We start from the raw sequence: 25,244 nt of genomic DNA, 5'->3' as shown, positions 1-25,244 counted from the left end.
GTTTGTACATGTGCGTCTTCATTAGACAAGGTCCGATTAGTTTCTCTTCTGTTGCCCTATCACTTTCGGTGTAAATACATGTATATATACTAAAATATCCACAAACCATTTACTGCAGATTTCTTTATTTTACCTGTCTCTGAACCGCCGATCACCAGCTCCATACATGAACAATGGTTTGTTTACATACATAAAAAATACAGTTCTTGATCCGCCTTCCGAGTACGGAAGAAGGTTGTTTAATAGGAGAAAGTTTGGGGCAAGTAAAATACAATTATTAACAGTAGTAAACTAAATGAAGAATTATTATTTTTTCAAAAATAGCGTTATTTTTATATGCGGCAAATGGCCGTAAAGTTTTTTTGTACATGTAAGTATTGTATGCACTGTAGCTTTATATTTTCTAACCCAAAATTTATACATAGAGCTACAGCTATATATGTTATGTACCGTATGTATTGTTTTATCACAAGTGTACACTTTCGAAAAATAGCCCAATTTCGACAGTCACGAGTACCCATGTGAATTTTTCATTCTCAGATATGTTGTTGTTCTGTCCGTGCATAATTTAGTCTTAGTTAACCAGCAGCCAATCAGCGGTAAGCTGAATCCACCAATAAAAAAAATTGTGGTTAAGGTGCGGGTATTGTTTATGTATGACGTAGCTGAAAGAGTTGAACGCGACGCGATCGGTAAAGTCAAACCAAATCGGTTTTAGTAATAAAGCCAAGTTATGGTAGGTCGATGGTGAAATAATATTTTACCCAATCAGTATTTTTCTCTCTATTTCCTATAAAAATCGTTTGTGATTTGTACTAAAAACTTTACACGATCCAGTTTTATCCAATTTAAAAGCGATCAACCCGCTTATGAATAACTACACAAATTTTGTTAACTTTTAAAGACAGCATTTTAATAAATTGTAACTTGCTTATTAATTGTAAACTTTAAAACATAATACATACATCGTTCTTTTTTACACTTTTAAGGTTAAATCTGAGAAGATTAATTCGTGATGATCAAAACTTTCAGAACTGAGAGCAAGTACCCCATTGATTTCACAGGCTGACGTTAGACGAGCTCGAGGGAGGTATAAATTTACACATACATGCATATGGAATATTAGTTGTTCCATCTACTGTAACGTGTTGAGAATTTGCGTACTTTTCCTTATTTGATATGAATAAGGAAAATTATTCCGAGATATTATTCTAAGAGACATATACATAGACAGAACAGAACTTTCTTAGTGTTTCATACGGGCAATGAAGGAGCAGCCCCTGCAGAGAAAACTGCATGTACTAACAAACACGCACCTTTCGTCAATTTGTAATTTATAATCATTTAATATTGAAATGAATTAAGTATATTACATCAAAACAAATCTTTATCAAGCATCAAAGGTGTTTAAAATGAAATAATAATAATAAAAATTGTGAACAAATGAAACTGACATAATAAATAAATTAAAAGTTCATAAAACTGTATATACTCCTCCAATCAGCTTATTGCGTATTCTTCGTTACGACAGACTTGAAATGCTGTTTAGAACTCTGAGAGTTTGTAATAGTCAATATCACAAAAAAGCTTCATTTCATCTTCAACATATACAGCTCCTCCACAAACGTTTTGAGTCCCCAGCTCTCCTGCCACTTTCCGAACGCGTCCCTCTCGTCGATTTTCTTGATGTCGGTCTGTGAACCTGGCAAAGGTAGAACATTCCAATAAATACAGGTAAAAATAAATACAGGTATATCATGTCAATCAGGTAAGACCTGTTTCGGTCTATATCGACAACTCGGAAACAAATATGTCTCCGTGAATCAGATTTATCTTAGAACCATTTTAACAAGAGCTTGGACTTTGGGTAGTTGTGTCAAACAGCAATGTGACGTAGGCTTGTCTGTTTCATTGTTGGCCTCTCAGCAATGGCTCTTTGAAATCAACAAAATTTGTCTGGCTTTTGAGCTAAGACTACGCAATCGGTGTATATTTCGCTTGAAACAGCCGCATTTTTAACTTGGTTTGACGCAAGAAATAGATAGCTTCGTCCTACTACTTGTTAAAATGGTTTTAAAAGATTCAATTTTCTATCTAATGCGTATTCAGACTATAGTAATTAAATTATGTTTTTGAAAAAACAGATCTACTAGAGTTAAATTAAAGTACATTTTCACGGTTTTCATACTTTTATTTTACAAGTAAATCTATATACTACATGTATAAGCACATTTTTAACTCCAATTGGCCGCGATACTTCACATTATAAAATCGGGAGGGGGTGTAAAATTTGTTCTTACCAAATGCTTTTTTGATATCATCCTCTGTACAATTGAATGGTGGACCTGTAATACATAAGCATAGGTATAACAAGCGTTATTATAGGAGAAAATCTCTGAGAATGATACTTAATCCACCACAGCCTACCTCCAAACACTGTGTTGTCGACCAGAAAGCTGTCCAAAAGGTAGACAGTGTCTTTATGCATTGTGGGGGTGATGATATTACTATACCTAAACGAATAAAAAATCATACATGTAGTTATTACCAACTCAACAAAAATAACAATATTACTTTTAATTGTTCAAATTATGTTTTAATATATTATGTTATGAACAATTGTCAATTTAAGTCCAGTACATAATTATCTTTTCAGACCGAAAAAATCTGCTGCTTGTCTTATTAGAATTTTATTTATACATAAAAAGATCTTACTGTTTTCTTTGTGTAACTGGAATCGCAACAAAACTGCCCCTGTCCCATATACAATCAAACTTGCCGAGGGTTTTGCTGAAAAAGAGGTCATACAATATCATTCTATTAAACTCACCTCGAACGCGTCTGCAAAATTCCTGCCGTTTCAGCCATTTCTAATAGAGTTCAAAAGCAGTGGTTTCTGAATACTGTGTGTATGGAGATTTGCGCAAAGGAATTATTTTAATAAATAATGCAAAATAATCGAATTAAAGTGGCTAAGAATTTTTATTTTATAAAAAAAAATATATTTTTGTCTCAGAAAAAATACTAGCACGTAGTGTCTATTCTTTTCATCTTGATTAAGTGCACTAGTTACTATAAAATTGTATTTTAATTCTGAAATATAAATGAATAGACTATACCTGTATAAAAGAACTTTTCTAGCTATTAATTATTAATTTACCTGGAAATCTTGAAGAAATCGCAACAGTATATGGCTATCTTTTTATCAGTTGTAGCCTGAAATTGAAAAAAAAATCAAAATAGAGAACTTTGAACAGATAAATTCCTTTTTTATTCCATCGACTTGCTTTATGTATATTTCTCTATCACCAAGAACTTACTATAAATACATATTATATCATTGATGATGGCCGACGTTCGCGATGTACATTTTATACTCTGTCCCCAGTTTCTGCTTCCACCACTTTTTGCTTGATATTTCAATAATAGTAAATACCTTTGTGCTCAAACTACGTTCATCCGCTAATATGAAAAATGTCCAGATTATCTGTTTTGAAACGCCCCCTCTACCACTTCAGGTTTCAATACACATCAAAAAATTGAAAGTCTACGGAGATTTAGCATTGCATCAGCCATTAATAAGCCCGGATGATAGCGTTAAAAAATTGCTCGATGTATTCCGAGTGTATTCCGAATGGAGATAAGATGTAAACATTTCCCATTATAAATCTCCGTATGAAAATTGTTTTCGTTCTTGTGAAATTTTATGAGTGAAAAGGGATAATTGTTCAATGAAAATATCTTGGATATATTCCCTTTCATCGATTTCAATTGTATTTCTTTTACAGGTATGTGTATTTTTATTAAAAATCATCAAAAAGTGATGGAAGCAATATCTTGGGACAGGCTTATAAATCATTCATAATATTGAATTCGAATTGCTTTCATACATCTAGTTCTTGTTCCGACAGAACATTTTACTAAAGAAGTATACAATCAAAGTAATAAAAATTCATGACACAGAAAGAAAAAACTCTGCCGAATTCATAATTTATGGATATTTATAGAAAGATGATATAAAGCGTTATAAAATCACTTAATTCGATCACATTTTTGAAATGACAGACATCGGCAAACGAGATTGTTGACATTCACAATTGATCGCATCAACCATAGGTGCAGAAATGGGGCGCTAGATAAGCCAGGTATATTAGCAATTATTGTGTTAATATTTCAGGAGTGATACAGCAATTTGTATACGTTATAGTACATATGCCAGACCTGGGTTTTTTTCGAGCATACGAAAGAGAGTTTCAAAGTGTGAATGTCCTTTGCACAAAGTTGTAGAGCTCCACTAACGAGGAGAGAATAAAAATACGAGACATTATCGTGACGTCGAATTCAAAACTATAAAGTCAGATCCTAGACTTCATATACCTATTTCTTTTAGGGAATTTTGAAATTTGAATTTCATAAGTTTTTTAATTTCCCCCATAGGTTCCACACCCCTACCGCATCCCCTCCAAATACACACACATATATACAGTATGAAACAATACAGAGCTTACATCCTCTATATCAGACCTCCAAAAAAATAAACTCTAGCCTGGCCACTCGATCCCAGATAAAAATACTAGTTTTCGCCGACCTTCTTAGGCAAGTAAACGACCCACCTAGACAAGCTGAGATAAGAAGATTCATGGGCTTTATTTAAAAAATTGAGTATTTCAAAAACTCTACTCAATATAACGGGTACTCAGTGTAGCTGTTATAATGAACGATAAATGACGCCATTGTGTACTGATTGCCTGATCCAATATTGACTATGTGTCCCCCAAAGGACGAGCTCAACGCCGCGAGATCTCCTACTGTGACCTTTTTGTACTTAAACTGTCAAAAGAGCAAAAGGGGACCCCTAGAAGCATCGCCCTTTGATTGTACAAGTCGAGGAGGGGGGTCAGACTCCTGGGATAATACAAACAGACCGGGTAGTGAGAAGGTGAAAATGCAAGTCACTAGGCAAAAAAAAGACGAGCATAGATAGATGTAGATGGTAACATATATGTTATATTTGTTACTACAATATACAAGTATATAAAATATAAAATATATGTAACCATCTATACATGTACTTATGCTTTTATAGGGTAACATGTAATATTTGATATAATTGTATATAGTAACATGTAATATTTGATACAGATGTATATAGTAACATGTAATATTTGATATAGTTGTATAATTATAGTAACATGATTGTTATATTTGATATAGCTGTATAAAGTAACATGTAATATTTGATATAGTTTTATATTATAGTAACTTGTTATATTTGATATAGTTGTATATTATAGTATAAGCAACATGTAATATCTGATATAATTGTATATTGTAACATTTCATATTTGACATAATTGTATATAATAACAGATATAATGTTATATTTGATATAGTTGTATATTTTGTAGAATCATGTGTTGTTATACTGAAGAAGCAGCTATTATGTTTGACGTTGTATATTAAAGTGGCGTATGTGATACTTGCAGTATTTTTATTTTGAAATCAGGGGTTTTTACATACATGAAGTATATGAAATAAAAGTCGTTGTATGTTATATAACAGAGAACTACATGTTGTAGAATACTAGTGTATCTTTTTATACGATTATTGTGCCTGCATCTGTGCCCACTGGACCGCAGACTCCGCCCGTCGTTGTGCCTGCATCTGTGCCCACTGGACCGCAGACTCCGCCCGTTGTTGTGCCTGCATCTGTGCCAACTGGACCGCAGACTCCGCCTGTTGCTGTGCCTGCATCTGTGCCCATAGGACTTCAAACTCCGAGAGCTTCTACACCAGTCGTGAGATTCCGTCCGCACCGGTTATCCACCAGTGATAGTGACTCTCTCGTCGGCGGGCTTTTGAAGGAAGTGTCCGATCTGCGTAAATCCGTCGATATTGTTAATAAGAAGATAGATGCCACCAACAGGCGCACAACCCATCTAGAAACTCTACTGACAACAGCCATTGCCAATACAAACATCATTATTGACATTATAAGGAGGCAGTCCAGCGACAACACTTTGACGCAGCTGAATTCGGCGATGCACAGCCAGACTAGCGCAGAAGAGAACCCTTCATCAACGCCCACAACTGAAGGAATCCCTCCGGAATTCAAGATTGATCTTCATATGAGAGAGAGAGAGAGAGAGAGAGAGAGAGAGAGAGAGAGAGAGAGAGAGAGAGAGAGAGTTTAAGGCGTAATTTACCTACTTTCATTTGAACTATACCAATTTTAGATATTCATAAATTGATATTCATATAATAATAGGGTACATTGTGATTGAATCCAACATGCAGTTTAGAGTCCACGTGCTACACCTGTCAATCAAATCAGCCTGCTAGCTGCACTACGCGTTTCTTCCATGGTAAAGGAAAAAAAGTTTCGTTCTGTTAATCTTCATTCTCTCGATTAGTTTATACTGAAGCTTTAATGGGGTTTTTTTGCGGAGAGGAACATCTTAAAATACGTTTAACAATTTAAGAACGAAATAAAATGACACAATAATTATTGTAACTGTTAGTAAAATTGTTTGATACGGGTAGAATTCCTTATGGTCACTCGTTTCACGGATGACCCACCAGTCTATACCTGTGTATTCTGTGCGTTCAAGCGTAGAGTGGATTTCCTGTCAGTGCGATGGTTTCACACCTCTGTGTAAAACAATTGGGACTAAAGTTAAATACAGTTTACTTTGACAGTCATAAAAAGTTCAAGATGGGGGGGGGGGGGGGCTACGAAAAACGTTATTCGCAACTGTTACAACATATTTTAGCACCTTTATTTATAATCAACACACATAGAATGATAATATCATGTAGTATTTTCAGAGTAAAGTAAAATTTTCATTTTATGCCGTTGATCGTAAGGTAAACGTTCACCGTGAAGCATGTGCTTGTCACGGACTATAGTATAACATTTACTGTCTTTGGCATCGAGAGACCAAGCCGTAAGATGTGCTACTTCTTGATATGGATTTAAAAATATTTAGAATCGGAAAAGTTTAAACTCATTAAAAAATTGGTATTTTTTTTTAGTTTTTATCTTATCCTACATGTAGATTATATTAAGAAAATGATAAAAATAAAATGTCTTCGAAATAATAGCTTTATCCACCGTTACATGAAAATTGTTACGGTTGCATATAATTATTTCTTAAAAATCAATAGAGAGTTTTGAAAACGTGCATTTAATACGTAATCATTTAATGTGAAATGAAGCCATTCATCAGACATTATCAGTACATATTCTTAATATTAGGTGGCCGTCTTATTGTCTAATAGCGTACAGGTAAAAATCTCCGATCACCTTATTCAACGGTAGGTCACACCGCCGCGGTTTAAACATGGCTGCAGCGAGGACCGCGATGAATTAACCGCGATGGTGTAACGCGGAAAGGATTAAATAACCGCGGGGGGAGCGCGGTCAGATACGGGATCCGCGTTGACGGTACTGTATGATATACGTGTATTTGCTTTAAGCCTGACAAAATACGGGCATTATTAACACATGAAAATACGTTTTAAAGTATTTCTTAATAGATTTTAAGCCTACATTTGGAAGTGTGTGATGTTTGCCGCCTTTTGATAGCTTAACCCGTATTTAAAGTAAAAAAAAATCGCCAAGTCATTTCTGATTACTAAAATCACAGCGCGTTTGCAAAAACAGAAACCTTATAAGCAATTCAAGTCTTTGGTCCGGTTTGAATGAACTTTAACATACTTTAATAGTCAATCTTTATTCGTTAAAAACTAATACACATCATTCCAAAAGTAGAACATCAGATTTTAGAATGAAGGTCAGTTATTGTGCAACAAATTTCATTACAGTCGTTTAAGGTGAATTGACATTTCTTGACTCCTGCACTTTCTGGTAATTGAGTTCTCCGTGCCCACAATTGGCCTGTTTGATACATTTCATTGAAAACTAACATCATTGACAACACGTAATCATGTTCATTCATCGCCCGTCAATTAAGCTTACCGAGATTATTTTTATGGAAATGCCTAATTTTTGTGCAGACATTTAAACAGTTGGTCTTTTCAGTTTACCTATACAAAAATCGTGAAAACACGTGCACTTAACCGTGTTTCGGGGTAATTTAGGAGTCGACAGGTCATGCACATAAATAGCACTTCAAATGTATGAGAAGCAAAAAATCAGTTGCAACGGCCAGAAACGCAATTAATATTTCTTCTAAACGCTTAACGAACGTCCAACAGATGGCGACAATTTTCATCCGTTTGTCATAGACTGAAAACTTTTTTGCTTTTATTTTCACCATTTTCGTTAGATGCATTCAATGACACGATAAAACCCGTTTAGCATTGGCACAGTAGCTATATGGCTACATGCGCTGTGAATCCGTTATGCACGCAAACTGTTCGATTTGTTTTCTGAATTTGGCAGCCAACTTACTTTGATATTCGTAGATGTCCTTTAGACCCGAGATACAATAATAATCGGTCATGAAAAAGAAAACCTATGCATTGCGCGTTTGTTGTAGTTTATGTTTGTTCGATACTCAAATAGTAAGTCCGTTAGTTGACCATGGCTTGCGGAGAACGTTTCCAGTAATTATAAGGTTGTGATCAGTTTTACATGTTTCAATAATTATACACTGGTCGCGGCAACACGAGAATCAGCGGGGACGGTGTCCTTTAACGGACAACCATCAACGGACTGTGTTTGGTCGTTGGTTTAACATCCGTTTGACATCCATTAGCATTGATGTTGGAGATGTGAATAGGGCATGATGTAGTTAACTTGTCTATGTCATAGCCCATTTATCTTATCATGGAGACTCTGTCTTTATATATTTGGTGCTTTGAGTAAAACAAAAATCTCATAGGGATATTTATCAATCAATCAATCAATCTTACCTTAAAGACCTTGCCCTCGCACTCGGTCAGATTTTCGGTGGTGTAGGGCATATCCTGTTCCTCAAAGAATTCCCGGCATCCCTTCTCGGCACACTCCAGCCCCACCACGTCATGTCCGTCGTCCGCTAACCTTTCAACCACATACAAGAGGGTTTTATATACAGAAAAGGTAAACAGATATAATTTAGCTTTTTTCAAATTTTGGCTAAAATAGTTGTCGATGTTGATCTAAAGCTTAAAACTATAAATGAACAATTTAATATATTTTTTACGTTAAAAAGTTTAGTAGTTATTTTCATACTACTATTAATTGATACATTAACTAACCATTTCATATCAACTGCTTTTCCGCAAAGGGGTAGGAAAATACGTAAGTTTTTCCTTTTCCCAGTTAGTGTATCAGAATGTTTTGAAAGCATCCTGAAACCAAAAAAAAAAATCGAACTAAAAAGCATCGTAGTAAATTAACGAAAGTGCCAACTATATAAAATATCAAGTATAGGTTACATAAAGGTATTACTTTTTCTAATAAAGAAACATTGCTCTTGAGAAATCAATTGAGTAAAAGCCACTTTTTATGAATTATCTATGGGTCTCAATTTTAAAGGTCCGCTACCCTGATACAAGCTGCATACGTGCTGTTCTAAGAGACAATTATGGCTTTATACGTTTCTCTGTCGATTATTCAAGCGGATTTTATATCATTTCATCAAAATATACTACTGAACAGGATAAAATATGGTATGAAAACAAATAAAACTTGTTTCAAATATCACACTCTTTGAACAATGAATACTCAAATAAACAAATTTTATTTTTATAACTGATCAGTCAGTCTGAGTCATCGTCGTGCTTTAATCTGTTTGTTGTTCAACGTCTCGTCGAGAAATTCGAAACGAATAGCTAATGTTTCTTGTATCGACGAAAGAGTTAACCAAACGAGAAGCCCGTTGCTGCTTTCATACACAGTAAAGAATACAAAAAGTTTAAAAGTGCACGTATCATGTATACATACGGGTGAATCTTGGGCATGTGGAATTGTGTCTGGGATTTACCCCATCTGTAGTCCCAATCTTCCGGTTTCATGTTGGATGTGTCCTCATAGTCTCCGAACTGGTTGATTTTACGATCTACAACAGATGACTCCATGACTGAATACATGTTCATGTAACAGGGGAGGTCTCAACGGCTACTCACTATTCCTTTATCTTTGCATCGATAGAGAATTCAAAAAAGATTATCTTTCACTAATAAATCCCGCTTTGTGTTATTGGGAACACTGACTGACTGAAACGAACCTTTGTTAATTTTTTATTATTTTGCTATTCATTGTCATCATCAATGTATTCAAATACTGAAATATAAAAATTATTTTCAAAAGAGAAAAGTAAATACTAGCATATCAGTTGCAATGTAAATCTATGTAGTTCATTGACATGTACGAAAAATGCGTTTTATAACACTCTGAAGGATAACAATTTTATGACGAAAGTCTTCTGTAATTTTCAAGATTTACAATTTTGTTATGAGCTAAAAAAATCACACTTGTCAATTAAAATGTATCATACCTGAAGTAAAGAAAAGTTAAAGACCCATCATTAAGATTTTTCTGGTGCGAATACATTTAATATTAGAGAGCAAATACTTATATCATAAAGTCTGACATATATTGCTTTTATTCATATCTGACTTTTATTTATTATAGCAATATAACATTAATGAAAAAGTGAAATTTGTAGTAAAATGCTGGTCACCTGGATGACACAGCATTCCAACCTTTCCCAAATTTGAAAATATTTTAACTTGAAAATAATTTCATTAAAATGTGCGTGTAAAGTATAATTATCGTATGTCAATGTCCATAAACATCTTATTTGTAACCGCCAGACCAAGTCTTATTTCCACCACAGTAGCATTACACGCAGGATGGCCTCTTTAATTATACGGTATGAAGTAGAATTTGCTCACTCATCGTGAGAGAGCGAGTGCTTTCACCCCCGTCACGCTACAGACTCAGGGTAGACCCGTCAGGTACCAAGATGTCAGCTGATCCTTACTTCTATGTGTTAGATAAATATTTAAACACAGTTTTATGAAAGTCAGGGGAGTTTATTTCTCACCTCAATGGCTTTTCTATTTGTCATCGATGATTTGTGAACTGATAGTATCTTGGATATGCTTTACAGACGGAAAATTGATTGAAACGCTTTTGAAATTGGAATTGATGAGGAAAATGTGCATGGTTGCGTAATAAAAAGCCAATAATAGCATTACAAACATATTTATGAAATATAATGTGATATGGGTAGTGTCTTCATCCAAAAGTCAAGGTTCTAAGCATAATAAATTTGCCGGCGCATACTCCTGCCTTTTGAAATTATCTTATAATTTGCTTATAAAATGGCCTCTTTCTTCTTATACATGTTTTAAACAATACATTCTATTCCAAATGGCTTTAAAATGACAAATAGTTTAAGGTTTTTTTCCATTCAATTCAGGCTTTTCGTTCGAATAAATAACCGTTTTTTGAAAATGAAATTACTACTATTATTACAAACACTACACTGTAAACATAATAGACTGTAATGTTTTTAAGTCAAATCAATTTTGATATTTTTATTCCTTATTTTTTAATATAACATTTTTTGATGTGGATGCTGCTTCAAAATGAAATGTTACAATGGAAAAACTTTTATTTCACACGAAAATTAATGGGACTTGTTTTGATCGTAAAAATATCAATGATTATCATTGTATGTATCAAAGTACATTGAATGTTGTTTTCAAACCATTGTTAATCAATACACATATACATGTACTATTATTTTGATTTTATTTTCGATAATTGTTTCACAATTATGTTAAGTTTTAATTTAAACTAAAATTAAAGTCCACTTAATTATATAGGATCCTTTAGCTTACGAGTCTGTATATACTAAAAGCAAGAACCATTTCTTAACCTGAATAGACTTGGGAACCACTAATCTGTCTTAGCAGATTGGTGACTGGATGTTTCACAAAAATAATCTAATTTAGTTAATTTCATTGCAATTAATCATCTAGTATAATTTAACTGTCTTCTCCTGTCCATTTAAGAGGGGGTATATCATGGGCATATTATTCGGAAGATCAGAAAAGATTTGGGGGGCTTTCATTGTTGTCAATCATAAAAGCCTGCAAATTAAATAAAATGAATATAAAACTCTTCGTGTTTTAAGATATGTCGTTTATCGTCATATTAAAACTTAATAAAGTTTTTTTTTATCTATAACTGTTGAGAGTTGAATGGTTATTTGTTATTAACGATTGTCCTCCCGATTTGTCTCGGGGAATAACAAAGACTTCAAAAGGCCGACATGCAATTCTGTCGTTAGCCTTGTGATAATGCCTCGTCATGATAGAGCAATACCCCTGGGAGATTTCCCCCCAACGCTGGGGGCACTGCACGGAGTCTCGACATGTTAAACGAAATTAAATTCACTGAAATTCGTTGTTATATATAAATCAAATCTCAAACCACCGCCGACCGACTTACTTAATTATCGATATGCCCTTTAATTTTTTGACAATTCAAAGTTGAATTAAAACTCCTCTAATAGATTGGTTTTACGATAATCTTATTAAATAAATCTCAATTTCAAGTACAATAACAAGGAGTGAAATTGCATTGCTAAGAAGGGACCCGGGTAAAACGCGCTAGTTTTCTCTCATAAAACTATTTTCAAGTACAGCTAATAAAAATTAGAACCCCATGTGTCACTCAATACTATAGTCGAGACGTTTTCTGGATTAAACCCCTGTAATCACACTACACAGAACGACAATGTTTTAGTGGAAGATTAACGTTTTAAACATGTTTTTTGCTGAGTCACGAAAGAAATTTCGACAGACAGTGTAGAAATTTTATTTGGGAATATAAAACTCTGTAAATGCTGTGTCATGGCGTATGGTGATCGTTTCTCTCTTGGCCTCTTTCCGCGATTTCGCGCGAGAGGAAAAAATACCATTGAAGTTTAACACTCGTTGAATGAAATGCAACAATGTAACTGAATTCTTAATACCTGATGCAAAGCCATTTGCATATAGAGTGCCCGAAAAATAGATAAACTTTTTTCTGTCTCGTCCCGATTTCCATTGCAGTTTGACATCAGATTCGGTTATCCCAAAACATATTGAATTTTAAAAAGGGTGCATTAATATTTATAACAATCGAACGCCCTGTTTTATAAAAAATATTGACAGTTATTTTTCTTTTTAAAAGGATTTTTTTAATTTAGAAAGAAATTTGAATAAATAAAGGGTGTGTAAACTTAGTCATCAAATGCAGATCACAAAACATGCGCTTTACATGTTTGATCAAGTCCGGTTTCTTCTGTTCGACAGAGAGTTGCAGCGATCCTTATGCAACAACATCGTGCAAAATTTGACATCATCCAAAGAACTCAGAGATGATTAGGTGATATTCTTGTGATAACCAAAATTCTGTTTGGTTTTTATTTAGAATCCTAATCATCATGCAATTATTTTGTTTTCACGTGATTAGAAGATTTCAGAAGAAGTACGAATCTCTAATAGACACAAGTCGTTTTATTTCAACTCTGTGGATGGTGGTGCACTCTTTCCCTGGTCGTACTTTTGCACTTACTCTATCTATAATGTAGACTTCCTGCATTCCTGAATTAACATTTACAAATATATTTTACTTTAGCGGACCATGTCAGTATAATATTTCTGCCTTTAAGAATTTAACTCAGCAGACAAATGGTTTTTATTAGTCTTCAAATTAAACCGTATCAATGCACACAATATGTAAAATATGCATGTATATGTCGGACGAAACATGCTTGTTCATACATGTTTTCAAATATAACCATATACCCAAAAGTTATGATTCAGACAATTATTTAGGAAGAAAAATAATATATATAATATATTTTAAACTGAAATAATAATTCTTCACATAATATCAGTATGTCAGATTACCTCTCCTTTCTGCGTCGTTATTTTATGTCTATAAACAATGCATGCAATGATATCTAGAGTAACTGTACAAATTATTCGATTTTTTTTCTTATATTTTTTGTCTTTATAGGTTGGGAGAGTTTCGATTTTCATTGTGAAATACCTGTACCTTTCATCCGTTTTTTTCAATATATGTTCAAAGTACGCCGTTCTGTGTTATATTAGTTGCATTATATATTTGAATTTAGGTGTGGATGATTGCTACAAACGCAATTTGAAGAGTACAGTCTTTTGATAACTAGTTCTTGTATATTCCATCTTACTGCTGTTCGTTATGTTTTTAGAATATTACATGTACGTTCAAAAACAACTCATTACATGTTTGCATATCAGTTAAAGGTGTTTATTTTGCATTCATTCATATTCATGAGAAAAAAATCAAGTACTTTAGTGTTTTTTTTACAACATGACGCTTCGTGTGACGTCATTGCATACACGATCGTCTTCAAAATGGATTTTTTTTTTTAGAAAAATCGCGTAATATTTATCTGAATTTATGAACGTTATTAGCCAAAAACTAATTCTGAAGTATGTTCAGTGAAAACACATAGAGTGCTTCATGAACTATTTACCAAGCTCTTCAAGAGGACGTAACGATGAGGTTACGTGCCTTACGTCATCACATCCTGGTTATACACTATCATAATCAGATAAAAATTTGTTGTCTTTCATATTTTACGTTGGTCATTAAAATCACGTCTGCGATAAAGTTTACCCATAGTATAATAATAATATAAGCGAAATTTTGGATGCAGAGACAAGTGTTAGGGCATAAAATGAAAAAAAATTGACAGAACTGCCATTATTGTAACCCCTGTTAAAGTACAAAAACACAAATAGCACAGACGCTGCTGTACTTGCACCCAATACAGAGCATTATTTGTCATTGTGTTTCACTATTTCCTGTTATATCCCAACACAAACTGCTTGAGATTTTAACTAAGTGCAATGAATAATAGGTAGTGAAGTTTTTCAATGATAAAGTTTGCATAGAAATTTTTAATTTCAAGTAATAAACCAGAAGGAAAATACAATATCAGTACTTCATAGATCTTGTATGCGCACTGGGTTGATTAGAAATACATTTCTCAGCTCCAAGTTACTAATTTCTGTCATTTAAGGTGCGACTTAATCAGTCCACAGCCTGATTACAAAGATTTATGAATGACATTCCTTGTGTGGCCAATTCGGAATATGTTTTTAATTAAAACTATCGATTTACTTATCAATCCAAAGCTAAGACCTTGATGATGACTGATGGAGGATGGTTTAAGGATAATAAACCTTCCTTATCAAGATATATCTAAACAAAAAATGTTTAGTATGAATTATTTAACGCATACTTGATGCGGATTCTCTCAGTGCTAGTGCACCTTGCAGTGCACACTATAATCAACAAACATAGAGAGCAGGGGGGGGGGGGGGACTCTGACGACATGAATTAGACATAATTTGGAAATGAAATACCTTCACCTCAGTATGACATGCCAAACCACTAATATAATACATGTACAAGCATTGTATCATTTTTAATTTATATATAGTTTGTGAGGCAATGAATATACATGTATCTTGATTTTATATCTTATTATTCAGCCATTGGACACTCAAGGGTTATCCTGCAGTGTCATATACATTGTAGTATGCTTGAACTAACGTTCTATTAAATGACAGATGCATGATTTTGAAACGTTCACCTACTTTCTATAAAGGAAGGAGGTTGATTTAAAGCGATTCAATTAATCATGCTGTTCTTTGCTCTAAATGCAAATGATACTGATGTACACAATGAAAAAAAGACACGCTGCACAGATTTTGAACCGAATTTTAAATCCGTTTTCAATAGATGTAAATGGTGTTTTGTTTGCCATTTTTCAATTAAATATTGGATATTCAAAAGACAACTGTCAAAATACGAACAGTCCCATAGACACGTCCTATCAGTTTATAAGGCCGTGGCAGTACTCTTGTTTAAAGTCCACAGCGGACATAAGCCTGTCGGACATAAATAAATAATAGGTAAGGCGATTTCCCTTAGTTTTGCTGAGTCACACATCTTATCATATACACGATTTCAAAACATACCGGCGTAAGGAATAATGCGTTGGGAAAAAAGCAATAAATAAATAAACTGCAACAAGCTGCAGTCCTACCTTGCTTGTGGCCGTTCATGTCGGCTGTATGCTTGCTATCCGTGTGATGACAATGTAAACAATCTACACCTAGGGATGACCCGCCACAAAGACAGTACAAACACTCTCCTTTAAGATGTCGCTCAACGGTCTGTCTTTTCCACCTAAATGTACTCTACAATTGAACGCATACTGTTTATCTAAATAATCTAACGTCTGTTTAAAAAAACGAGAGTAAGGATTTAACTCTTCCTTATTGAATAGCACGGTTAAGTTTATTCGATTGCCATTTAATATGATAGCCACCAATTTAATTTGAATATGACGAGAAATAAATAGCGATTAGTTTATGGATTAATTTTTTATTAAAACTGGATGATAATTTGAACCCGGTAAGGTCGAATTATGCATACCAGGCTTGTTTGGAAAAATTATACAGATATTTATGAACTGATTTACAAAATAAACCTCATGCACTTACCCTCGTGGACGTGCAGACTGGAATGAAATTCAGTGCTTGGTCGAATTTAATATGGAAACTCCGTTAGGATCGACTGCCTTGTAAACATACGACAGGATGAACAGTGATTGGTCGAGTGACCAATTGCTTTACGAAATAGCATTTCACGCCCAATGTGCTTGTCATTCCTGCCAGAATTCCCCCTTGCTCTGCCTACCTATACAGAAGTCGATGTAGGGGATATTAATTTCATACAGAAGAGGATTTGAATGAAATATTTCGGAGATCGATCACTTTAGTCACGTTTCCATGCAGTTTATGCACAAGGCGATCAGGTCCTATTATTATTTCCAATCACTTTCCAAAGAAATAGGGTTCTTGCTGAGTCATTTTGGTGAAATATCTATCATCATATTTTACATTTTCAATGCATCAATTTTATTTAATTTACATTGTCATCCTATCTTATAAATGGCCGTGTTCTATTTTAGATTATCCACTTTGCCACTTGAAGTTTCGTACAGTGTTAGGTTGGCAAAGATATTCTCTTCAGAGTATCAATGTAGGAAGGTTAAAATCATTTGTTTCAATATTATCATATGTAAAACCATATACAATTTCAGGAAATGTTACACCAGCTTCCTGCTGAAAGATATTAAGACTTTTTAATATGAATTTAAGTTTGAAATCATTTTTCAGAACATTTTGATTCTTCTCCTATCAGAATTTCCCAGTTGCAAGATGATTTTTATGACTTCATGAAGTTACAGTTTGATTTAATTTTACCGTATTTGGCATTCTAATAACTTCGAGACCTTAACTACAATTTAAGGTAAACATCATATTAAATTTCTATAATGTAGTTCTTAACTGGTTGTGACCAGCGATCTGTTTATGCTGGAAAAAAAATTTAATTTTGTGGCAAAGATTGGAGATTTCTTTAACGGTATCGCTTTGATAGTTGCAAAGGACATCCGTGAAAAGAAGCAAGGTTCATGACCTGCAATGTAATTGCCTCCATTGTCAAACATTCTTACGGGGATTTTCACACAAATAAAATGAACTAAATAACTGAACTTATAAATACCGTTTCAACGCCAATTGATTTGTGTTCCATCTTTGTGGGTTTTGTAAGTACCGTTTGCGTGTACTTCTTTCATCGTGATGCCACGAGTAGGTAAAATTAAATATCATTTATTAGCAAAATATGTCTTATCACAGATTATTACGCACTGCAATTTTTCAAAGAACTTATAAACTTTTAACAATTCGATGGTAAAACAATTACTTATTTGTAATCGCAGAAGACCACATCAATTTGCCACACTTGGTACTAAGTCGATCGTTGTGTGACGGGCCATTGCGGGATTTTATACTCCTCATTTACCCGCCGCGATCCCAAAATCAACCAAATGATGACAATGGTAATAACTATTTTGAAATATACGATAGTAATTTAGAGCCAATTTACATAAATTCGCCCAATGAATTTGTTATATATTACTTTTTTTACTGATATACTAGTGAATAACTAATGTATTGTGAAAAATGGATATATTAATTCAAAACGAAATAAAATCATATTACATGTAGTTCTAAAAATAGAACAAAGTAATAGTTCGCATACATTCCGGTGAAGCTGAACCAAGACATTTTTATATAAAAAAAAAAAACCATGACAGATCTTTTGAAATAGATACCGTGACAGCTTACATTCCCCCAAACCCGAGAAATACCGATAAAAATGCCTAGTCATGATGCAGCAATAACACAAAAAGAAATGAGTGTTTGAACAGTACTTCATGGAAATATTTGACAACGTATCAATCAATATTGACCCTGTTTTAATCACACTTACACCACAACTTAACATCGGCGGGACCGACCTCTCTCCAAACATGCTTCCTATTTCCTTGTTACTTCGTAAAAAAAAAATCCAGGGTTTTCGTCGAACTAGTTTTTGAAATTATGCTTCAAGTGAAGTGAAGTACACAATCCAAAACAGACAAGACAATCAACTTTCAATATTACGACCCTTACTGGGGTTTTGTTTAAAATGAAGGTACAAGTCATTTCGAATAAAAAAAAGGGGGGAAATAACGTTCGATTTTCTGTTTCTGATTTAGAGAATTACATTTTTTTTCATATCAAATGATCATTTAAATAAAGTTACCTGATATGGTAATTTTGTGGTAAATATATAAGAAGAATATAAACAATATTTTTATAGCTTACACAAACAAACAAATCCTCTATTTAAATCATCCTTCTTGATTTATGTAAATTTCATTTTCACAACTCATATTTATTTTTATCATTAACTATCGAATTTTCATTCGTTTTTTGATTGTTTGTATATGAGAATAAAAATGATTAAAAACAAGGTTCTCAAAACTTACTTTTTTCGCCTTTGAACATGAATATTTCAACTCTCAGGTTTGTTACATGATTGAGTAGTACAATACAAAAAAAAATTTAAAAGAAATGTATTGTAATGCATTCGAGAAAACAAAATCAGTCTGAGAAAATCAAACCGACAATCTGTTCTAGGCGATGTTGTTTACAAATCACAGTTGTAATATGACAGTTCTATATATAGGAATACTATCAAACAGCAGATATGAACTGGTGAAAAATTAAAACATTAAGTATAATACTTGAAAGTGTTGCTTTCTCTTATGCAAACAATGATTTAGAAAAACTACAAAACCGCGTACCTGCAACAAATCAAATAATTTGTCTAATTTCCACTTATCTGTAAGATTTTGTGGTTTGTGTGGTTTCATTTATTTTTTAAATCTCATCTTTATTCATAAATGAACATGACCGACATTCAGTCAATGAGGAGCACATTATATAACCCATTTCAAGACAATAATAAACAAAGAGTTTATATTATCATTAATGACCATGTGTAATTTAATAAATGTATAGGCTTTTAGCCATTATTTGATTTATTGTTGTTAAGTCTTCTATACCATATAAAGAAAGGGAAAACGTGAGCAAGAAACTTAATTATCCGACTTGGTTTTAATTTTGTCATAATTGTCCTTCAAAGGGACACTTGATACAATGGAAACGTGACAGGGCTTAGTGATTGCGTCATGTTAAAACTCGTACATATTGTCATAAGTAATATCTAGAACAATACAGGATAATTCATTTTGTGTCAAAAAAGCACAACGTCCGTCACGTGATCATGTATTTATAAAAATAATGAGGGGGAGGTACTTTGTACCAACATCTTGTCCATCATTATACCCAGGCGTAGATAGAAATCTTTATTACAACATCCCATTTTATATCAGTGTCATTCTATAACAGAAGGTAGAAATTCAAAACCCTGTGAAGAATTTTCTTATCAGTACACGGTATAGGTATCTCACCAAACTATTCATGAACGCTTGTAAAATCTGAAATATTCTGTAATGAAATATCAACCTCCAAAGTATAATGGAGCACATGAAAGAAAATTCAGTTTTAAAAATAAAACGTTTGTTATAAAACTGCAAGATCATTGCTCGGGTTAAACTAATATAGATATGCAAATTATATTTGCTTCTACATTCCATTAAACATTTTGTTGCAGTAGTAAAGAAACCCCTTCAGATAACGTTTTGTTTGATATCAAGATGACATGAATAAGCATTTTGAATTTCGATTAAAAAACTACGACAAAAATAACGTTTATGTCCGTCTCCTGATAAAGTACACAGACTTTCACACAATTACAGAATAACTTCTCTTTAGACTAATGGAAATTAATATACCAGTATAGCATTAGCCGTTTGTTGAATTTTTAGAATATTAAATAAATACAGTTCTTTTTTAAATCATTAACGCTTAGAAAAGATTGTGGTCATCTAAACTCTACTTGAAAATAATGTTTTTCTTTCATTAAAGAATATCCTCCGTCAAATTACTTTAATATGGCCTTGTTGCTCAAGAAAATAAGTGTGAAATATTTACACAAGGTTGGAAGGATGCTGGACCCGGGGGGGGGGGGGGGGGGGGAGGAATAAAATGCTTACAGCTTACGTCAATGAAAAATACACTTTGTCTTAAGGTATATTGGAATAATAATTGTTTCTTATTTAGTTAGACGGCATCGTATCATTAATGCTTCAGCTTCTCCCTTTTCATTTGTGAAATAAAGAACCTGAAATATTTTGGAAGAGGTGGATAGTAAAGGAAGTTCTTTGCACGACTATCTGCTACATATTACAAACATCTAGTATATATACCTCTCCCTTTTAACAGCAGATATCAGATAATTAAAAAGACGTCAAAACTTGCTGTCTTACACCTATACCATGTTTTTATACAATCATAATTGTTTTGTCATGCCCCATGAGGCCCTCATTTGAAAATTAAATTAATTCTATTAACATAGGATCGATTCAACACATTTCTAATATGGTATACCGTAGTATAGTTTATTGTAAATTTAAACAATATCAATTTACATGTACAATACATGTTATATTATTTCAACATACAAACCATTTAATATAAGGACGAAGAAACTTGTAATTACATAAATGAAAAAGCTATTTAAACAAATAGACAATAAACAGATTCGGAATCAATGTTTGAAAAAAGGGTTAAATTACGAAAGTACGGTTAAGCACAAGAGGAGTTATCGCCTCATGAGCTCTCAGTTTTTCTCTCTACTTGGACATTCTAAAATGTTTTCCAGAGTATTTCCGATGTTGATTTGGTTCTTCATCATCAATGGCAATGGCTTCAACGAAAATGCATGCGCATTGGGATCCGTGGACAGAGAGATGGAATGGTGTAAACAGTTGCACAGTGCGCCGTAATGAGATCGAAACCCCGGAAGTAAATGCACAGCCCTGAAAATGGACTGCCCAATGCTAATCTGCAGGTAACAGCTACTTTTTTGGTAAATTCATTATACATCTTAGAGTACATAATCATAAATGTATCATCTATTGCAGTGTTGCCAATAGCAAATTTAACCCCAATTACCTGTTTAATCCTAATCCCTGTATAAAAGTATGTATAATTGTGAATGAACTACTTCGTAAACTTGGTGTAACTGCCTATTTTTACCGTAAGAATTCGTTATCATTTTTTTAAAAAAAAAACTGATGCTTAATAAACCTTTAGAACTTCAGCTTTGATTCATGAAATACTTCGTTTTTGACGTCGTTGCTTCAACAGCGGCCTTTTGTGGGGTAACGCGTTGTAATGTATGGTCCTGACGGCGATGCGACGGCGTGATAAATATAAATTGCGATTTAATATCCCCATTTGTTAAAGAAAATCCACATTCATTTGTTGGGGTTTTTTTTATATGTTCATTCTACAATATCAAAACATTGTTTCGGACCGCGGATAGAGTAAAATAATTTACGCTTTGATGAAAATTTGCTATTGCGAAAGTACAGGTGATTTTAATCCACATTATAATAAATAACAATTTTTCTTATCATGCAATATAAAGCATGTTATCGAAATCAATTGTGGCAAATGACTTAATGTGCTTTTTTATAAATCAGAGATTCAGCATAGTTTTCCCCACAGAAATATGAATAACAAAAGTAAATAAATCATAGTTATTTCTTTCAATCGAGAAGAAAGCATGATTTTACCAGAAAAAATTCTAAAACAAAAATTGCAGCCCAGTTTACATTAATGTAATTTCATGGATTGTTAAAGCATCTTCTCTGAAATAGTTTCACATATTTTTAAAGCTATCAGTTATTTTAATAGATTATAAGGGTAAAAATTGCCTGAAAATAGTAGACATTAATTAATTAATATGTAATAGAAAATTTTGTAAAGAACTATCGCGTAAAATTTGAATTTTATTGAATAATAATAAATCTAATAAACTATGGAAATAAGGAAATATTCTAAATTTGTAATTATATTATCATGCGGTTGAAATATTTTGGCAAAGAAAATATTTCATAAAAATTGTCCAAATTAGATTTCTTTCATGGCATCTGTATAAAATGTTTTCAAACACAGTGGATCTTTATTTAGCTGTTTTAGGATCTCCTATTCCCAATGTTCGATACCCCTTGTAAATCCGGGAAAAAATTGTATTTTATGTCTAATGATAATTAATCAAGCCTGTATTGTTTAATTACTTTTTACAAACTTCAATGTCAATAGCTAGTTGGTCATATCGCTAACATATAAATTTTGTGTCTTGCAATTTTCATCATAATTGAGCCTCGCAAACACGATATCATTTTTCAAACAATAGTAAACTTTGTTTTGATTTCAATTTATAAATTAATGCGATAATTGTTCCTGATATTAGTTTTCTGCAAAAAAGACGAAGATTTCTCTAAATTAAAATATGTACAAAAATTAAAACTAATTCTCCAACTTAAGATTTAGCTTGATTGAAACAACATTTGAATACATATATTTCATTCTTTGATCAGAACATTTGAAAAGAGTCACAATGTGCACAGTTTGACATCACCTTTTTAAATAACAGCGAAACTAGTTTCGGATAACATAGCTATAGTTTTTGTCATACAAAAGAATGAATCTCTTTTGCTGACAAAAACTGTGCACATCTAAAGAATTCTACAATAATTCACTCATACGAAACATGTACGAAATTTAACCAATACAACTATACTTTTGTCAATTCATTTGGAAACATAGATCAACGTTAGAAGAATAGTGGACAAAGATGGTATTATGCTTTTCAATAGATAGGGTAATAAGCTAGGGGGATCCAAATCTACATGTATTTTCGGTTAATAAAATCCCATTATATATAGAAAAAATTATTATATTGTTATAAGAAAGGAGAGGGTTGACTTGTACCAAATGTCCCTATATTTAACGAGAAAACTTTAGTAAGAAAGCAGCCGCCACTTACTTCTGCTGTACTGTTTGTTCCTCTTGGTGACACGATGTCGTCTGCTGATGAGGAGACAGAACATCCATCTTGTTTGGAGGCATAAACGGATAACTGAAGATACCATTTGATATTTGGGGAATTCCTCTTTTCATCGGTGGTTGAAAAGGTTGAACTTGATTCTGAATTTGCTGCATCATATTCCGAAGACGAATGGAGGAATCTAATCCAGAAGATCTGACCTCCTTCCGCCACTTTGCTCTTCGATTTTGAAACCAAACCTGAAATTTTAGATTTTCTAGTAATATTTGACATGAGTTGAAAGCCTCACAAAAATGTCATGATTAAAATATTGATTTAACTTGGTGCCAGTAATTACAATATTTTCAAAGTTGTCATATTGCACATTTTGCATATACCGTACATCCTGTTTTTAAGCGTATCATAAAATTTGCGGAAATGAGAAAAATGTTAAGCATTTTAATTTGCGTCAGTGATCATTTTTTGCGATTTTTAATATTTTGGGATTTGAAAGACATCGCAAAAAAAAAATTAAATAAAAATAAAATTAGATCATCGCGAAAATTACCGCATATACGGTACTGCCACCGTTACATTCAAAATTGGTAATATAAAAAAAGTCTGAAGAACTTCATAGTATTTTGATCTGAAACTAAGTTTATCACTGGCTTAAATGACCATATTATTTTCAAGGGAAAAAATAAAAATAATGTCAATAAAGGACCACAAAAAACACTTGATAATTAATTTTTTTCTGATTTAAAAAAGAATAAGTATGAAACTGGATTTTATAGCAGTTTAGAACATCATTTATTAATAACGGTGCCTATTTAGTTATACCTGAATCCTAGCCTCACACAGGTTGATTTGGAGAGCCAGTTCTTCTCTAACAAAGATGTCTGGATAGTGGGTCCTGGAGAACAGGTCCTCCAGGGCGGTGATCTGGTAGGGGGTGAAAGTGGTTCGTTGTCGTCTCTGTGCAGAGAGAGATAAAGGTTTCAGATTTTCGTATGTGATTTTACTCGTACATTAGTTTATTTATCAAATAATTGATATAATAATAATAAGATATTTTTAGATAATTAGCATTTTAAAAAACATTTTGGAAGGTAATGTGTCCTTAATCATTTGATTAAATCAGAAACTTAATTTTTGATTTATAAAACCAATATTTGAAGTATTTTTTTTTATTCTTTGAATTTATTTAATTTTTATTCCTTTAATTTGGAAAACAATTAATTTATACATCTTTTAATTCAAAATCATTAATATCATCTAACGAAAAGATACTATTTAATTTGTTATACTTGAATAAAGAAACGATATCAGAAATCTTTTGTGTTGTTTTTTCTATTTCATTCGACTCTGGTTCAATTTTACATTCACGACTACATTTTAAATGGGCTTTAGTTTTCAAATTTTAAAATACTCAATTTGTTCAATTTGTAAAGATTGCTTACCTGTCTACTTCGACCAATAAGGAAATGTTCAAGGGAAACTGTATCTTCTGAAACTTCTTTCGGAGGTTCACAGGTCGTTGATTTTTGTAAGTCGTGTTTCTCTGATGAAAGAGAAGCTTCTTTAGGTTCCATTGTGAGACAACAAGGTTCAAGGGGTCTTATTTCAGGACAGATCTGAGAAGCCAAATATCATTCGAATTCTGAACTCAACTGGTATTTTGTGAAAGTTGCAACAAATTAGTTAAATATATCTTTTAGAAGCTATATGGTTTCTTATTTGATTGGCCGTTGGCTTGAGACCCACGCCTTATATGGAAAGGACGTGTAAAAGAAATTTACAGCTTATTAGAAAACGGATAAATATTTCGCATCAAGAACATCAATCTTTATTAGAAATGAAACTAATATCTGAAAGA

General features: G+C 33.0%; 2 protein-coding genes across 2 annotated transcripts; both read right to left on the bottom strand.

The window, feature by feature from the left end:
• Positions 1-1,317: 1,317 nt before the first annotated feature.
• Positions 1,318-16,233, bottom strand: LOC128167696 (probable thiopurine S-methyltransferase). Its single transcript, XM_052833560.1, has 9 exons — positions 16,056-16,233; positions 9,896-10,010; positions 9,208-9,300; positions 8,881-9,010; positions 3,161-3,216; positions 2,716-2,790; positions 2,428-2,513; positions 2,301-2,345; positions 1,318-1,702 (listed from the first exon to the last, which is right to left on the bottom strand). The coding sequence occupies exons 1-9, from the start codon at positions 16,072-16,074 to the stop codon at positions 1,590-1,592; spliced, it is 732 nt and encodes a 243-aa protein (XP_052689520.1). The 5' UTR covers positions 16,075-16,233; the 3' UTR covers positions 1,318-1,589.
• Positions 16,234-20,924: 4,691 nt separating this feature from the next.
• LOC128168028 (retinal homeobox protein Rx2-like) lies at positions 20,925-25,028 on the bottom strand. The gene is made up of 4 exons (XM_052834099.1): positions 24,829-25,028; positions 24,209-24,343; positions 23,369-23,628; positions 20,925-21,350 (listed from the first exon to the last, which is right to left on the bottom strand). The coding sequence occupies exons 1-4, from the start codon at positions 24,958-24,960 to the stop codon at positions 21,152-21,154; spliced, it is 726 nt and encodes a 241-aa protein (XP_052690059.1). The 5' UTR covers positions 24,961-25,028; the 3' UTR covers positions 20,925-21,151.
• Between the last annotated feature and the right edge of the window lie 216 nt (positions 25,029-25,244).

Source organism: Crassostrea angulata, chromosome 10 (assembly GCF_025612915.1).
Source record: "Crassostrea angulata isolate pt1a10 chromosome 10, ASM2561291v2, whole genome shotgun sequence".
NCBI classification, from domain to species: Eukaryota; Metazoa; Mollusca; class Bivalvia; order Ostreida; family Ostreidae; genus Magallana; species Magallana angulata.
This window is presented reverse-complemented; position numbering and strand designations above follow the sequence as displayed.

Bases quoted from the DNA above. Each gene is read 5' to 3' on its own strand.
- LOC128167696 (XM_052833560.1), bottom strand. The intron at 9,301-9,895 runs GTATGTATACAT...TTTTGGTTTCAG, and splicing joins CACATGCCCAAGATTCACCC to GATGCTTTCAAAACATTCTG. The intron at 1,703-2,300 runs GTAAGAACAAAT...TACCTTTGCCAG, and splicing joins TGATATCAAAAAAGCATTTG to GTTCACAGACCGACATCAAG.
- LOC128168028 (XM_052834099.1), bottom strand. From the start codon at position 24,960: ATGGAACCTAAAGAAGCTTCTCTTTCATCAGAGAAACACGACTTACAA. The intron at 24,344-24,828 runs GTAAGCAATCTT...CTCTCTGCACAG, and splicing joins TTATTGGTCGAAGTAGACAG to AGACGACAACGAACCACTTT. The intron at 21,351-23,368 runs GTAAGTGGCGGC...GTCCATTTTCAG, and splicing joins GAACAAACAGTACAGCAGAA to GGCTGTGCATTTACTTCCGG.